The 17,587-nt window shown below is 32.3% G+C and overlaps 1 protein-coding gene across 1 annotated transcript; it reads right to left on the reverse strand.

Annotated features, from left to right (window-relative positions):
* Positions 1-7,696: 7,696 nt before the first annotated feature.
* Positions 7,697-13,098, reverse strand: LOC134727836 (angiopoietin-1-like). The gene is made up of 4 exons (XM_063592228.1): positions 12,858-13,098; positions 11,331-11,833; positions 9,689-9,785; positions 7,697-7,866 (listed from the first exon to the last, which is right to left on the reverse strand). Exons 1-4 carry the CDS (start codon positions 13,096-13,098, stop codon positions 7,697-7,699), a joined length of 1,011 nt encoding a protein of 336 aa, XP_063448298.1.
* Between the last annotated feature and the right edge of the window lie 4,489 nt (positions 13,099-17,587).

The raw sequence follows: 17,587 nt of genomic DNA on the forward strand, positions 1-17,587 counted from the left end.
TAGCCTCAATAGACGAACAGATATTAAATACAGTCGAATCAGAAGATATTACAAATGAAATTCTTGAAACAGATGAGTATTATTTAGATTTAGTGGGTAAAATTCGAAAATTTAAAAAGTTCTTAAAACCCGTACCAAAAGCAACATCTTCGATACTAGATTCAAACGCACCAGAGTTTGTTCCGTTAACAAACCCATTTACTCACAAAAGTCAGCAATTATCTCAGTCAAGTTCGACCTCAAGTAATAACCATCGCCTACCAAAGCTTTCTCTTCCCAATTCTAATAGAAACATTTTATAATGGCAAAATTTCTGGGATTCATACGAGACCACGATTCATCACAATCACACATTAACTGACATTCAGAAATTTTCGTACTTGAACTCATTGCTTCAATTTGAAGCTGCAAACTTTATTTCAGGATTGACCATGACAAATCCAAACTATCACAAAGCAATTGAATTATTGAGAAACCGCTATGGCCAACCACATAAAATCATTAATGCATATATGAGAGCACTACCTGGTATACCCGCACCACATGATACATTAGAAAGTTTGAGAACATTTCATGACAAATCAGAAGCTTACATACGGAGTCTAGAGTCTCTCGGACAATGTCAGGAAATGTACGGACAGCTATTGATACCAGTGATTCTCGGAAAGATATCGCATGAAGTACGAAAATATATAACACAAGAAAACGGGAGCGACAGTTGGAATATTCAATCGCTTAGAAACGCGATAGGTAAAGAGATTTCTATTCAAGAGTCCGGATACGGGGATTATACACAGACGTATTCAACCGCAACTCCCAGCGCAAATTTCATAACAGGCGTTAAACGAGTAACTACAGATAAATCCCGTCCGATAAACACAACAGACAAATCATTAAACTCGAATCTGAAGAAACAATGCGCATATTGTGACGGAAACCACTGGCCAAACGAATGTAAAGATGTCATAGATCACGATAAAAGAGTAACCATTATAAAAGAAAAGAGGTTATGCTTTAATTGTTTAGGTAAGCATAAAATAGCCGATTGCAAATCCAAGAATACGTGTAAGTGTTGCAACCGGAAGCATCACTCTTCATTATGTAAACAGAACTCGTACTCATATATAGACATCATATTGAAACTGAACAATCGCAAAATAAAGTAGACACAGAAACTTCTATGTTGTATTGAATAGAAACGTATAATGGCAGACGTAGTTCTATCTTTAACGCCTTAGTTAGCTTACGATCAAATACACCACACAACTCAATAATCTACATTGGTGCCGTGACCAAGAAACATTTAAGGATAAACTTGAAAGCTTGAATTCATCTTCACAGAAAAAAGTGCCACTTGTTCGATAACTTAAACTATATACAGACAAAAATGGATTACTACGTTGTACCGGGAGAATACAAAACGCACCTGTGAAGGAGAGTACTAAATATCCGTTGTTATTGGCAACACACCACAGTCTTACGTCCTTAATCGTAATGGATGCACACACAAAGACTTTACATGCCGGACTTAACAGAACAATCGCATATATTCAACAGAAATATTGGATACAGGGAATAAGGCAGTGCGTAAAATCACAAATTCGTAAATGCGTCCAATGTATTAAAATATCAGGAATGCCTTACAGCGCACCCGATCCGCCACCGTTACCTAAAGATCGAGTCAACTACGATTATCCTTTTTCAGTAACCGGCGTTGATTTTACAGGAGCTTTGTATACCAAAGGAAAACACAACGCATTAAGCAAAACATATGTTTGTTTATTCACTTGCGCCGCTACACGAGCTATACACTTGGAGATAGTCACAGATTTAACCAAGAAGTCTTTCATGCTTGCTTTTAAAAGATTTTTCGCTAGGAGATCTACACCAAGGATTATGTTGTCCGATAATGCAGCAACCTTCAAGACAGCCGCCGAAAAGATTACAAGATCAAGCAAAGACAACCGAATACAAGAAAAACTTGCCGATCGAGGAACTGAGTGGAAATTCATACCCAACCGCGCACCGTGGTTTGGAGGCTTTTCGGAACGCCTAATTGGACTCACGAAAAAGTCAATCAAAGCAATACTAGGAAAGTCATGTGTCACTACGGAAATGTTGAATACAATTATAATCGAAATCGAGGAAACTCTAAACAATCGTCCTATAACTTACATTTATACTGATATTAAAGATCCCGAACCGCTGACGCCAGCGCACCTTTTATATGGTCGTCGACTTGACAACCAATCGGAACAGAATATTGACAGTTTTACTTCCGAAGATTTGCACGTGAAACTGAATAAAAATCTACAGAGAAATAATGAACTAATCAACCATTTTCGCTCAAGATGGAAACACGAATATCTGACGTCACTCCGTGAATTCCACCGTACATCTGGAAGAAACGAACAAACAATACAAATAGGTGACAATGTACAAGTACACAATGACACAATTCGTATAATGTGGAAATAAGCAGTTGTACAAGATTTAGTTCGTGGAAAGGATGGACTCATTCGATCAGCTTTTATCAAGAACGACACAGGAATCACCAACCGTCCGATTGTGAAGCTCTATCCGATGGAAATACGCAGTACAAATGATGACAGTGAATGATCTTTTCTGACCTGGAGAAATTAGTTTATGTATAGACTGTTCAATTAACTCCGGTTATTATATAGACTTGTAAAAGTGTTAAATTATTCAGACGTGAACAGTTAAAAAACTATTGAGAGACTTTTATAACTATGATTTTATTTCATTTTATATCACAATTGATCAAACATTTAATTTAAAATTTACGAATTTTTCATATTGTATTTCAAATTTGAGTTAAATATTATTTTCTGCGGTCCCAGAATGTAAAGAATTGCGCTAATATTTACGTACCTTTTTGCGGTACGGCCACTATCTTTGTGACGTCGCGTAATTATTATACTTTATGTTGTATTGAAGAGAAACGTATAATGGCAGACGTAGTTCTATCTTTAACGCCTTAGTTAGCTTACGACCAAATACACAACGCAACGCAATAATCTACAACGGCATATGTATACTCCCGATGTCAAACTGTAGCATAAACATAACACGCATTTATACTTTTCGTACGCTTCTAAATTATTTTCTAAATTGCCAAAACAAAAAGTTTCGAGTCACAAAATGTGATGTTTTTGTTTATCTTCTAAGTAAAGTCACATTTTGTGACACAAAATCTTTTTTGTGTCAATATCGTTTTAATCGAACGAACGAAAAAAATCGGAATTCAAAATGTTGGCTTTCTTAGTTACCGACTGGAAGAACGTGTAATCTAACCGTTCATATTGTTTGTCAACGTCCAATGAAAATTATCGTTACGAACTCATTGCATTAGAATTCAAGTAAACTGTCATCATAAAGCAATACTTCTTGTGACAAAAGTGTTCGCCAAGAGAAGGATCGATCAACATTCATTTCATGTGATCACTAACATATCTAGAATTTCTAGGATATAATTTACACATCAATTTTGCTTTCTTTAACAAAGTAATAGCCGAGGAGAAGATCCTAGTAGGAAAATTAACGGACGTCGTTGTCAACGACAATAGACGCCAAATGATGACAATATTTGATGACATGAGAATAGATCTGGTTAAAACAAAATTTGAAATTTGCGTTATTCAATGCGCTTGTCGCTCGTTTAAGATCAAATAATTTTACAAATTAAGAAGATACATAATTTTCATAAATAATTATTCAAATTCTGTAACAATATCAAACTGTTTAGCTTTTCCTATTATTCTTCCCTCACGCTTTATCTAAAGACGAAACTGATCTTCTCATTCCACTGACAATTCATTGATTCAAAATACAATTCAAAGGAACACATTTCTAAATTTTAGTCCACCACATTTTACTTTGCGACTCACACTAATTTAATTAGTTATCAAAAGTACCAGGATTATAATTAAGTACGCCAGACGCGCGTTTCAAAGTTGAAGAGCATTGAGGATTCAAAATTCCAAAACGTTGTACCAAATACGGCTAAAGGAATCTGTTCCTGAGACAAGAAAATCCTTAGTTTTTCGAAAAAATCAAAGTTTTGTTAACAGGAAATTTATGAAAATGACCACATCATTGATATTCATGTCAACACCAAAGTGCTGACTACTGGGCTGGTGATACCCTCGGGGACGAAACGTCCACCAGCAGTGGCATCGACCCAGTGGTGTAAATAGTTAATTAAATACGCCAGACGCGCGTTTCGTCTACATAAGACTCATCAGTGACGCTCATATAAAAAAAATCAAGCCAAGCAAGTACAAAGTTGAAGAGTATTGAGGATCCAAAATTCCAAAAAGTTGTGCCAAATACGGCTAAGGTAAACTGTGCCTGTGGCTAAGGTTAAAATCTAAATATGTCGAAATGCGCATCTGGCGCAAGAAAATTAGTATCGTTAATGTTATTACTACCACTAGGTCGATGCCTCTGCTGGTGGACTGTTAGTCCCCGAGGGTATCACCATCCCAGTAGCCAGTACAGAAAATAAGGATTTTTTGTTTTATTAAAATTTGCTGTTACAAAATGTTAGAAATTATTATAAATTAAGGAATGTATCTCCCTAGTGCAAAGCTCTGACTCCTTTCGCGGATTTGGCTTTACTTTTTGGACCGTTTGGATTATAGCTCTTCATGTTTTATATAAGCTTTGAATTTCAAATATTTTGGCAACGAGCATTTCTGAAGAGACATGTATTGTCGAAATGCGCATCTGGTGCAGGAAAATTGGTACCGTTTATTTTATTATCAAAGCTACCAGGTTTGTATTTGTCTAGATAAGACTAATTAGTGACGCTCAGATCAAAATATTTAGAAACTCAAAACATGTAGAAAATTGAAGAGCATTGAGAACCCAAAATTCCAAGAAGTTGTGCCAAATACGACTAAGGTAAAATGTGCCTAAATTATAAAATCCTGCGGTTTTCGAAAAATTCATACTTTTGCGATAATTATATATAACTCATTCGAATATAAAATGTTAATTCTAATTCAATTCGTTCACGTAATACGGTACGCAGCAACATTGTTTCCTGTAATTTTTACTCGAAACTCATATAATGTCATAGACCCAGTTTGTCAATTTAATTGAAAATACGTAACATTTATGTTATATTATTAAGAACAACAATATATAATGACATGCATAATGAGTAAAGTTATATCAATCAGTTTAGCAAGCATTAAAATGTGTAACTGGTTGAATCATTCATTATCTAATAGTTATTGAAAAATTGGTCATTATCGTAAAACATGGACTGCCCACAGGACAATGGTATTGCCTAAGACAGTAATAATGACCGAGCCGTAGGCTCATGAATTTAAATTGTTCACAGCAAAGTTATTGTACGATTTCAAAAGGAAAAAGTGAGGACCTTTCATAGTGATAACTGTAAGTCACTGCCATTCATTTAAATGCAATTTTTCAATATAGGAATTCAAAATAAAGTTTTATGAAATTTCAAAATTAGCGAAAACAAAAAGTAAACAATTCAACAACTTCAATATAGAATTGACACCACTCTTAGCATAGAAATCACGCCCACTGATAATTTACATGTAAAAAGTAAAATCATAAAAAAATACTGACATCCGAGGAAAATTCAAAACGAAAAGTGCCTAATCAAATGGTCAACCCAAAATGACAAAACACATCAAAATCAAACGAATGGACAACAACTGTCATATTCCTGACTTGGTACAGGCATTTTCAACGATCGTTAACCATCTGGTCCGGGTTTTTTTTTCGTAAAAAAGGATCCATTTCTTAACCGATATAAAATAATAATAATTACAAGCGTATTGTATGGTTTGTGTTACTATTTCGCTGGGAGTTGTAAAAGCAATTCTTATATAAAATTGTAAAGAATACACATATGGACCGTCGGTTTAAATGTTTAAATGATCTAGTATTGCGGTCACTGAAATCGAGGGACTCCAAACTGCAGAAATAAAAATTATTATGTTTTGTTTTGATTACTTTGATATGCAATATGTTTTAAATTTAAGGCTTTTGTACGAACAAAAAAAACCCACAAAAAGCCGAACATCAAGACAAATGTAAACAGAGGAAGTTAATAAACACAGACACAATCAAACGTATTAATGAAAGGGACAAATGGCAAACAAATTTGTATATTCCTGACATAGTACCGATATTTTCCAATGGAAAAGGTGGGTTAAACTAGACAGGTTTCTGAGGGAACATTGTTTATGTGACTGTCATAGTTTTATCTTAATACTTCCCACATTTTGGATTTATATAAAACTATTACTTTGTTTTTGCTTGCCTAAGTGTTTAAAAAATCAACGTGTTTTCGTTCATAAGTACTAGCTAAACTAACTTATAACTAACAGGGATCTCCATGGCCTGTTTAACGATGGCGCCCCGCCATCGTTCAAATGTCTTGCGCCATCGTCAAATGACTTGCGCCATCGTTCAATTGTCTTCTGCCATCGTTCAAAACTGTCGTTGTTTTATAGCCTGACGCCATTTTTGTAGCAATTATAATCAAATGCATGTAATTGCATGACCCTCAGGCTTTTTTTTATAGTACATGTATAATCCAATATAGTTCTAACGCCTGAGGGATAACCAGATTAAGATCGCTAATCACTTGTACCTGAGCTTGTACAGGTAGATCAACAAACCAGACAGGATAAGATTATCCGAAGATAGACGATACATTTGTCGAATTATTTAACGAAGTTTCCGCAAATGCTTATGATAATTCAGATTAAATAAATAAATTAATAATCCAGCTACAAAGTTTTAACAAGTCGAACACGTGCGTTTATTTTGACTTACGCAATCAGCATCCCCCTTTTTAAGAAGTACAAAATAACACGTAAAACAGTAATTATTATTTCATCGCAAATAACTCGAGTACTGCTGTATTGTAACGATAATATAGAATTACTTTAAAAGTTAAAAGTAAAAATATTAATATTTCCTGTAAAGAAATATCGTATCGTAATTCCGAATTCATTTCGTAGTTTACAATGAAATTGATACATCCGCATTTCCGGTTTCTATTCAGACTCAAACGATGCATGTTGCATAGCATCGATTTGCTAAATAAAGTCATTAAAAACCTTTTCATTTGACAGCGTTTGCTTTACAAATCTTTTTTAACCTTTTACATAACCCGAACGACTCGTTTATGCAAATCAGCCATACCGGTAATGGTTTCATGACTTCTGAATTTTGACATTACCGTGAAAAATAAGCTTCAATGATTTTTAACCCCCATAACAATTACCAAAAATAGCAAGAGAACTACATGGTGACCTTCGTGATAGCTATTGGTCATTCTCGACTAAGGGAAAGGCAGGGGGCTTGAGGGCTTGTCCTTTGAAGAGTTACAAACGGCAATTATTGAAAATATATATACTTCTATATAGTATTTATAATGAAAATTTAAATAGATCTACATATAATTTAAATAAGCAATGAATTTGCATGTTCACCTATCCTTATGTGGAGGAATGAAATACTTTCGATCGCGCTACACTGTACGGCGTAGATACGGTTTATGATGGTGAAAGTTCCTCCATGGTTCAATTTTCATCCATGGAGATCCCTGACTAAGTAAGAACTTGGAGTCATGATGTGATCTGAACAAAAAAAAAAAAAAAAAATGAATTACATGATAACAATATTAACCAGCATTTCCATTATAATTTCCTATAGTGAGTTCGTAGTTTGTAGCTTCATTGCCTACATCAAACGTTTCATATTCAGCATACCGCACCTCACCGTTCCAGTCTTCTAGATCAACTCGTAGTTTGTAGTTCCCTGTAGATAGGATCTTATGTAAATTGTCATTCCCTGTAAATACAAAACATTTACTTACATACTGTGCTTCATTTTATCTACCGTTTTCACAGCACCAACATGAAAATGAAGATCGGCATGTGTGTATGGAACCCTACCAGGAAATATACCAGGTTTCACCAGGGTCCATGTTTAATAGAAAAAGAAAACTAGATAGGACATCGGACAAAATGGTATATTTTTTTTTAGATATATGAATATATAGGTGTTTCAAAGTAGAATAGATAGTTTAACAAATTTTTACAGGATTTAAAGATTTGGCAGGAATATTAACATGGATCTAAAGTAGGCACTGGCTATGGTTACATGGAAATGTAACAATAATACAAATATTATTGTTACATTGGAGACTAATTGCAACAATGCAAGGTAGGGGAAGGAATCGATTAATTACGAATGTAATTATAATTATTGAGTTTTTGATTACATTGGGTTATTGTTACATTAATTCACTTCAATTTACAGTGGGACTAGTAAAACGTAATAAAGTAAAACTTGAAAACTTTAATTGAATTATACAAAATTGCATACAATTTAAACAAAATATATTTGAATAGTTACAGTTTCAACAAATCCTAACGTGTGGTGCAGCAATATGCACGTATGTATTTCCATTCTTTAAATACGTTTTGAAGTTAAAGAAACTTTAAATATTTTTTTTACTTTTACGATCAAGGATTTGTATATAAAAATCCCTGTTGAGATGTTTATATTTTCGTCCATGTTTAAGTCGGAAACAGGACTAACCGTTTATCATTTTTCCTCGGAGTTAAGTTTTTTTTTTAGATTTTATTAGTCATTGCCGTCCAATACTGATTTATGTTCAACTCTGATTTTTACATCCAACTTAGCATAGATTAAACCCCAATAAAACATAAAAATATTAGTAAATTGTGAAGGAAATTTGCCGACATATTGAAACTGGTAGAATCGGTGTTTTCATTTTCAGAGTTCATGTATTTTGTGATAATAATTTCATTTTTATTGCAAAACAAAATAAGTAACACAATTATAGAAGATTTAAGTTTAATTTATCTAGCGTACATTGAAGTGCATTAATGTAACAATAACGCAATTTAACCTTAGAGTCAAGTATTATTGTAACATTCGTAATTAAACGGATCCTTACCCAACTCTGTATTCCGGTAATTAGTCTCTAATGTAACAATACTATTTTTATTTTTGTTACATTTCATTGTAACCGTAGCCAGTGCCTTTAAAGTATGGAATAAATGTTAGTAGGTTAGGAATATATATGTCTGTATAAAATTATATATTGTTTATTGACAAAAAACGCAGATAAAAAAGTGTAAATAGTCGATAACAAGTACAATAAATAGATATAGGAAGATGTGGTATGAGTGCCAATGAGGCAACTCTCCATCCAAGTCACAATTTATAAAAGTAAACCATAATAGTATACGGTACTCTTTCTTAAGATAGTATAAATTAAGTATTAAGTTATTCACACACAAACCAAACATGTTTAATGGTCTATATTGATCGGAGTATTCAGGAAATAGATTTCAAAACATGGTTATTTCTCAAATTAATTAAATGCAATAATGAAAAAGAAAATCTTTATAAAAGAGGGGCGAAAGATACCAGAGGGACTTTCAAACTCATAGGTCGAAAATAAACTGACAATGCCATGGCTATAATAGACCAATTGAAACAATAGTACACCAAAACACAACATTGAAATATAAAGTCTAAGCTACGCGATCCCCTTCAAATACTTGGGGTGAAATCAAATTAACTATCGTAAAAAAAAAATTGTACTAAAATTTTTGTCAGGTCCTTACGAAATACTTACCTAACCAGTATTCCGAATTTACATTCCCAAATCCCTGTTTATATTCCTGCCAAGTCCTGTAGAAATCTGTAGAACCATCTATTCTTCTTTGAAACACCTTTACATTTCAATAATGAAAAATAATTCTTACAAATTTATCAAACATAGTTGTAGGTATTGTATAATTTGATTTATAAATTGTATAGTTGTTAATCATTGTCACTTATTTTATTATTTATAAGCTGCACTAAGTATCCGTACTTTTGATCATCAATGCAAAATAAAGTTAAAATAAATACAATAAAAAGAGCCAATTTAATTATTAAAAAATTGTGGTGTTCTACAAGGTTGAATAGATTTTGGTCCACATGTTGCATGTGCAGTATACATGGCAAGTAAAAATTTAATTTTATAATAGTCATAACCGAATCAAAAGGAGATTTTAAAAGACGTAATTATTGCTGGGTAAAACAAAATCCATCGTAATAGAAATTATAGGGCATGTTTTTGGAACGTGATACTTTAAGGCACACTTCGATCATCATTTATCTGTATCCAAAATGTGCCATGGACCATGATTGATATTGAATCCCTAGTTGAAAAAAGTCTGGAGATCAGGGAAAGGAGCCAAAGTAAGAAGGGCAAAAAGCTGTTGCAAATTATAAAAAAAACATTGGACTTTTTTGACGTTTGGTCATTTAAAATTCTAAAATATTAGGACAAATTCTAGCCCTTCGTAAAAGGAGTAGGTCCGGTAAGGGCCGGTTTTGGCCTCAAATTTCAAGTTTATCTGACGAATAGTTTTGGACACTTTTTAAACACTTAAATGTCTATTTCAATTGATTCAATTATTTTGTGTGAAAGATTTTAACTGATTCACTCATTAAAAACGCTCCGATTCTAGCTTAAATATGAGAAATCTGTCAAATATGCTAAAAACTGTCACTTTTCAGATGGGTTTTGTCAAAAATGAAAGTGGCCGCATCCGTGTTCATCTTTGACCTTTATATATGTTATGTATTATCATTAAACACAACTTACATTTCAATATCAAGAATGAACACGAATGCGGCCACTTCCGTTTTAGACAAAAACCATCTGAAAAGTGACAGTTTTTGGCATATTTGACAGATTTCTCATATTTAAGCTAGAATCGGAGGCACTATACTTTCCAAAAAATAATTAAAAGTTTACATTTAAACAATTTTGTAAAACTGCTATATTTTTGGTCCAAAAAGGGGTCTTACTGAACCTACTCCTTTCTCCTTTCAAAAATATTAAATTTCTTCAATCATTTGATAAATGAATTTTTCGTGATTTCCAAAAAAAAAACTATCAAATAGCAAAATCAAAAGCTCAAACACATCAAACGAATGGATAACAACTGTCTTATTTCTGACTTGGTACAGGCATTATCTTATGTATAAAATGGTTAATTTAACCTGGTTTTATAGCTAGCTAAACCTCATTATGATGTTATAGTCGTCATTTCTTAATACAGAGACATAAGACAGGTAATCATCAACTTTATATTGACACTTTACACTACGAATGGTCATTTTCCAAAGTTATTTGCAAAATGATATATCATTGTGTCCAAAGATATTATGTAGCAAACCATTGAAATTTCATTGATTTTGTAATTAAAATTTGAATGCATTACCGTCCATTGACCAGAACCTGTCATTTCGCAGTATACATCGAGAGGTAGATTTTCAACATATATTGTGTAAACACCACTAGAACTTCCACCAGAAATACCATTACAGTCAGGTCCGTTGCTTGTTGGTTTTTGGGTTGTTAGGATTTCCATTGTTATGCCATGGTTGGTTGTTCGATCGCTTGTTGTGACACCGAGGGTGGCCCTTTGGCTTGTCATGATAAATCCGTTGCTTGTTGGTTTTTGGCTTGTTAGTTCCTCGATTGTTGTGCCATGGTTTGTTGTTCGTTCGCTTGTTGTGGCACTGATGGTGGTCCTTTGGCTCGTCATGTTAAGTCCGTTGCTTTTTTGTTTTTGAATTGTTAGTTTCTCCTTTGTTGTGCCATGGTTTGTTGTTCGTTCGCTTGTTGTGACACTGAGAGTGTCTCTTTCGCTCGTCGTTTCAAACTTTGTTGTCTTTTCTCTTGTGATTTCAGATACTGTTGTTTCGTAATCTTCAGTTTTATCTATGATTTGAAACAAGAATGTGAAATTATTCAAGATATTTATGCAGTATGCACTCTTGAGAAAATAAAATAAAACTCACCCAGAGACAGCCTACAGGTCACATCCTTCTGTCCGATGTGAGCTTATAAATAGCATTTTTTTTTGTATTTGATTAAAAGTATTGTTTTTCAGTGAGTTATTTTTAAAAATCTCATCATTCCGAAAGACTTTTGAACATGGTTCTCTGATTATCATGTGAATATATTATACTAGTAATATGTATACCACGTATGCAAGTAAATAATAATGTAATATACAATAATTATAAAATGCTTAATTGCAACAGTTTTAGTATAAAGACAAAAAAAAATTATTTGATTGTCATCTAAGTATTGTTTATCATGTTTATGCTACGTCTCCATTTATTTGTTTCGTAGAAAACTAAGCTTGCATGAAAAATATTAATTATGGTTATAACATCATCTTTACTTGTGTTTAGTGTTTTTTTTTTATTTCATTCTTACACTTTATTCAAAATTTGTTTCCCGGAACATAAATCAGTAAACACAAGTCCTGTGGCAATATGGTTTTTCTATTTTTCGACAAAAATTTTACATATTTGGATTTTTCTTATTTCCTTTTTGATCCTTTTTGATCTTGTGTGTTTAATAGAATGCATTGAAACAACTTCCATATAAAATTTATTGTGATTTTTGAATCCCAACTTGGTGGCCATTTAGAATATTTTTCGGCTATGTCACATTGTCCACTGACATAGTTTGAAGTATAAGATTTGCACACTTTTATTTAGACGCTACTTTTTTGTATAATCATAAATGTGTTTGCGATAAACCACATTTATTTCAATATCTTGTTACAGTAGAGTGTATTTCGACAAAAGGAGTCAAATATGCCAAAAATACATTCATTAAAAAACATGTCAAAACCTTACGAACAATCGAAGAATTGGTGTCTTTTAGGTAAATCCTGGTACTTTTGATAACTATTAGGTAAAACTTATTTCGGAATTCCGTGTTTACTTACATGTGACTTTTCGTAAGAACGTTGCATTTTGTGATGGAACACAGTCAGGAAAACAAGCATGATCTAGAAAACATTCTCCAGTTTGTTTGTCAAAACCAGAAGAACAACATGATTGATGATGCATACACCACGAAGCACATATTACACCAGATTTCACTTTTCGGACTTCAACAGATGAATTGTTTGAAGAACAAATCTTTACAGGCTTGTCTGCTACAAAACGTTGAGTTTTGATATCCATTCCGTAGGAAAGTGTGAATACTACACTGTAAATGTATAACCTTAAAGCATGAACCATGATGCTGGACTTTACTGGAATGAAGTTGGATATTATCACATTTTTTCAGTCAATATTTTTGTCGTGATAGTAACTAAAATTCACGATTGAAACTTTTGATGATATTGGCGGTGTTTATTGACAATTAATGTTTTTTCACACATGCATTATACTTGGTGTAGTTCTATAATGTATTGTAATATTTTGACTAGAATATAAATGCATACCTTGGCAACTAAAATGCTTTCCTTTTGCGGGAAATGTTTAACAGAATCGGATCTCAAAACCTTTATAATATTTGTATGTAGAGGAAACAATATTTCTCTATGTAGAAATTCTTTTTTGTCCGGTAAGAACATTGTCATTCTACTAGACAATACATTTCTTTATTTCAAAGAAGAGTTATCCGACATAAAATTGATCACTAAGATAAAATAAATATGTGACACAATAAAAAATTTAAACACTATAATTTAAATTGCATACGTACAAAGCGCTTTTTTGTGTTTCCTTGTTACATATGACGCAGCTCTGTACATAAACATCCCATTATTGTGCTATGGTAAATTTTTGTATTCCTGTCTTTCAATTTTGCTAATGTGATTTGTCTTGATGGCATTTTAAATTTCTTTGTTACATATGACGTGGCTCTTTACTTAAACATCCCGTTGTTGTACGAAAGTAATTTTTTTAAATTCTTGTCTTTCATTTTTGCTAATGTGCTTTGTCTATAAACGTTTTAGTGTTTCTTTGTTACATATTTTGTTTGTTTTTATAGTGATCGAAGTAATAACACAATGTTGACTGCTGTACCCCCATTTATTGACATTTTTACCTTTTATGCATGTTTGTTTTGTTCACACATCATTATCAATATAATGCAATTTAATGCGACAATCTGACAAGTTAGAGGTTTAGCTAGTTATAAAACAAACTTTAATCAACCATTTTCTACAAAAGAAAATGACTAGCAAAGCCAGGAATATGACAGTTGTAATCCATTCGTTTGATGTGTTTAAGATTTTGAATTTGCCATTTGATTACGGACTTCACGTTTTGGATATTCCTCAGAGTATTTTTGTTGTTTTACTTTTTATATAAAGATACAAATATAATAAAAATAAATCTCTGGTTTAATATCCTTACATGTCTCTGTACTATTGTACTTTGGTTTATGAAGATATATATAAGTAACGTTAAACAAATAAAAGAGTATAAAGTACTAAACTGAAACTATAACTAATTCACAACAATATATATATAGATATAAGTAACTGTCTCTTGATGATTAACATATATATGGTCAATAATAATCTTAAAATATCTTATATGAAATTTGATGCGACTGTTTTACAAGTGAGAGGTTTAGCGCTATAAAACCAGGTTGAATCCACAATTTTCTACTGTAGGAAATTCCGGTACAAAATCAGAAAAATGACGTAGTTTTCCTTTCGTTTTATGTGTTTTATCTTTTAATTTTGTCATTTGATTAGGGACTTTCCGTTTTGAATTTTCCTCGGATTTCAGTACTTTTGTGATTTTACTTTTTATACATTAAAAGAACATAATATCCTTGAGATAATGTTCTCCCATGCATTTTCTATTTTGTACATCTTTATTTGTTCAAACGTGTCCGTACTGGGTATTTATGATATTATTCACAATTGTAAGATTTTACTTTTTACCTTTTATTTCATTTTGACAAACGGACATAGAGATACATACAATGTATAAGCTATCACTGTCGTCTTTAGTCTTCGTTTTCAGTAAATTAAACAAACAAAATATTCGCTAAAACTTTTGCACATCAAACAAACGGAAAAGAACAACATTAAAGTATTTAAGATTAAGGTTTTGGAGACGCTTGTGTCAAGGTTTTGCTTAAATGTTTCGTTTGACAGTTTTGAGATGTTTTTCATTTTCATGAAGCATTAATTCATCAGATATCCATAATTATATTTTACTCAATGTTGTCTTTAAAATCTCGTCTATTCATTGAAATCAACAAAATGTTACCCCTGCTATACCATTACAGCCGATTCCATTGAGTGTGTAGGCAAAGTTAATATCTTTGGTTAGCTCGCTTTCTAGCTGAATAGTTATCAAAGGTACCAGGATTATAATTTAGTACGCCAGACGCGCGTTTCGTCTACATAAGACTCATCAGTGAACCGTGGAATCAGTAGTAGGTAAGGTAAAGTACCCTCCTTTAAGAGTAGACTAGTTAGACAGATAACCAATATGTATGTATGTAGGACTATGCTTCTTCGAAAGGAGGGTTGTATACCTTATCTAATACTGACTTAACGGTTCAGCTAGCCAGCAAGCTAACCAAAGATATTATCGGCTGTAAATATATTTTTACATTGTGTGATCTTGTGTAAGAGATCAAACTGCAAAAAAGTTGAAGTGATAAATTAACTTAGTCTCACTTGGTTTGTTGCATCATTTTATTTAAGGTTGTTCGGGCCTATTCGAAGTTTCTATCAGAAGTGCCGTAATTTTGTTATTTTATTCTTTACAGAAAATCAGGGACGTATATAGAGGGATAGGTAACTTCTTAACAATCCTTGTTGCGATAAAAAAAATATGTAGAGAATCATTGTAGAAACCCCACTGTACACCTTAAAACTTTAAAAGTTGTTGATGGATTTTAATGAAATAAAGATTTTCTTAAACTTAAATGATTCCTACATTGATAGAGTTAATTTGGTTGATAATGTTCCTGTCCTTCATGTAATTTGAATTATTTAAGAAAGGAGGGTAATTATTTTTGGGGTAAGATATAAGATTAAATATAAGCAATTTAAAAATGACTAGAAGATATGTTCAAATCCAACGATTCTCTACATATTTTCCAAAAATTATGAGATTCCAATCCTTCTATTTTAAGTCCTTGAGAAAATGAATCAAATTGGTCGAGAAAATAGGGAGTCACGGACCATTAAAGCTAAAAAATCTACTTTTAAACAGGTATGTAAAAGGGACCATTTTTCAATGAAATGATAGGGAAAATAGAGGTGTTGACATATTTTTATCGGAATATCAAAAAAACCTTCTATGACACTTGGTCCAAAACTGTAATATAAAAAGCTGAAATATATCTTCAAAGAATGAGCAAATAAAAAACATAGATCACCGATAAGGCAAAAAAATATTTTGCCTTAAAACCCAAATTTTGGCAGGAAAATGGTAGAAAATGGGTGAAATGTCATATTGACCCTTTAACAAATACGGATAATAACGAAAATATTCTATTTGTAACATAACTTCAATGATTTAACATTTCTAATCAATCAAAATATTTAAAAAAAAATATATGGAATTTACGACAAATAGTTATGTAATTCATGCATGAAATTATGTGCAGTCGAATACTTTCCAGCCACCTTCATAGTATTATGTATAAGCCCTATCTGCTCAACCAAATTTTGCAATTTTCACAGCTTTGTATATATTTTACCTTTTTGTTAACTTCAGAGAAATCAGATATATTCTGAATCGTACAGGTATCATCTTTCTACATGCCAATTTTCAACACAACTTTAAATTCTTTTAAGAAAGAAGAGGTGTCCCACATAGAGGTCCATGTACCACTAAAAATTATATCTGTTTTTTCTAGAAATCTTAAATTAGTATAATATGGGCCGCATTAATCCTTAATGTTGAATGCAAACTCGAAGTCATGAAAATTTTGGCTCCAAATGTTCTTAATAATGGTCTTGAAGGCTGTACGGTGACCGATAGTTGTTAATTTCTGTGTCATTTTGGTCTCTTGTGGATGGTTGTCTCATTGGCAATCATACCACATCTTCTTTTTTATATTAATATATTTCTCTTTCACCAACAGTCTGATTTCTGCAAATCTATTGGTTAGTTCAGGTAAACAATGACATCAAATGCACTATAATTGTCCGAGTAGGCCTATTTTCAATTTTTAAATTGGAGGGAGTAATGGGAAAACATAATTTACACTCAGTGAAAATGATATAATTGAAATAAGCACATAAGCGGTAAAACTACAACTGTACTAACATTTTGTATCTTGTTAAGTTTATGTTTTTTTTTTTTTTTTATTAAGTAATGATTTTTATCATGTTTATGTCTATCAAAAACCACAGGAGAGAATGTTGCATTTTTGGTTAATTGATATACTGGTATTTTTTTGTATTGTTTGAATGGTTTATATATATGGGATTGTTTTTTGTGACCAAGTAATGTTATCTTGAGATGCTTAATTTTTCTTCAGCAAACACCTCCTGACTATATCATTTCAAATGCTGCTTGAAAATATAAGGGTCCTTCAAGAGTAAGAAGGGTTGATAATTGATTGCATTTGTAATTAATTAATGAACAAAGAACTAAACATCTTCTATGTCAGCATAATAATACAAAATAAAAAAAAACATACACATGATACTTTATTAACAAATTTTAGTGGGAGATATTATGG

This window comes from Mytilus trossulus, chromosome 8 (genome assembly GCF_036588685.1).
Source record: "Mytilus trossulus isolate FHL-02 chromosome 8, PNRI_Mtr1.1.1.hap1, whole genome shotgun sequence".
Taxonomy (NCBI): Eukaryota; Metazoa; Mollusca; class Bivalvia; order Mytilida; family Mytilidae; genus Mytilus; species Mytilus trossulus.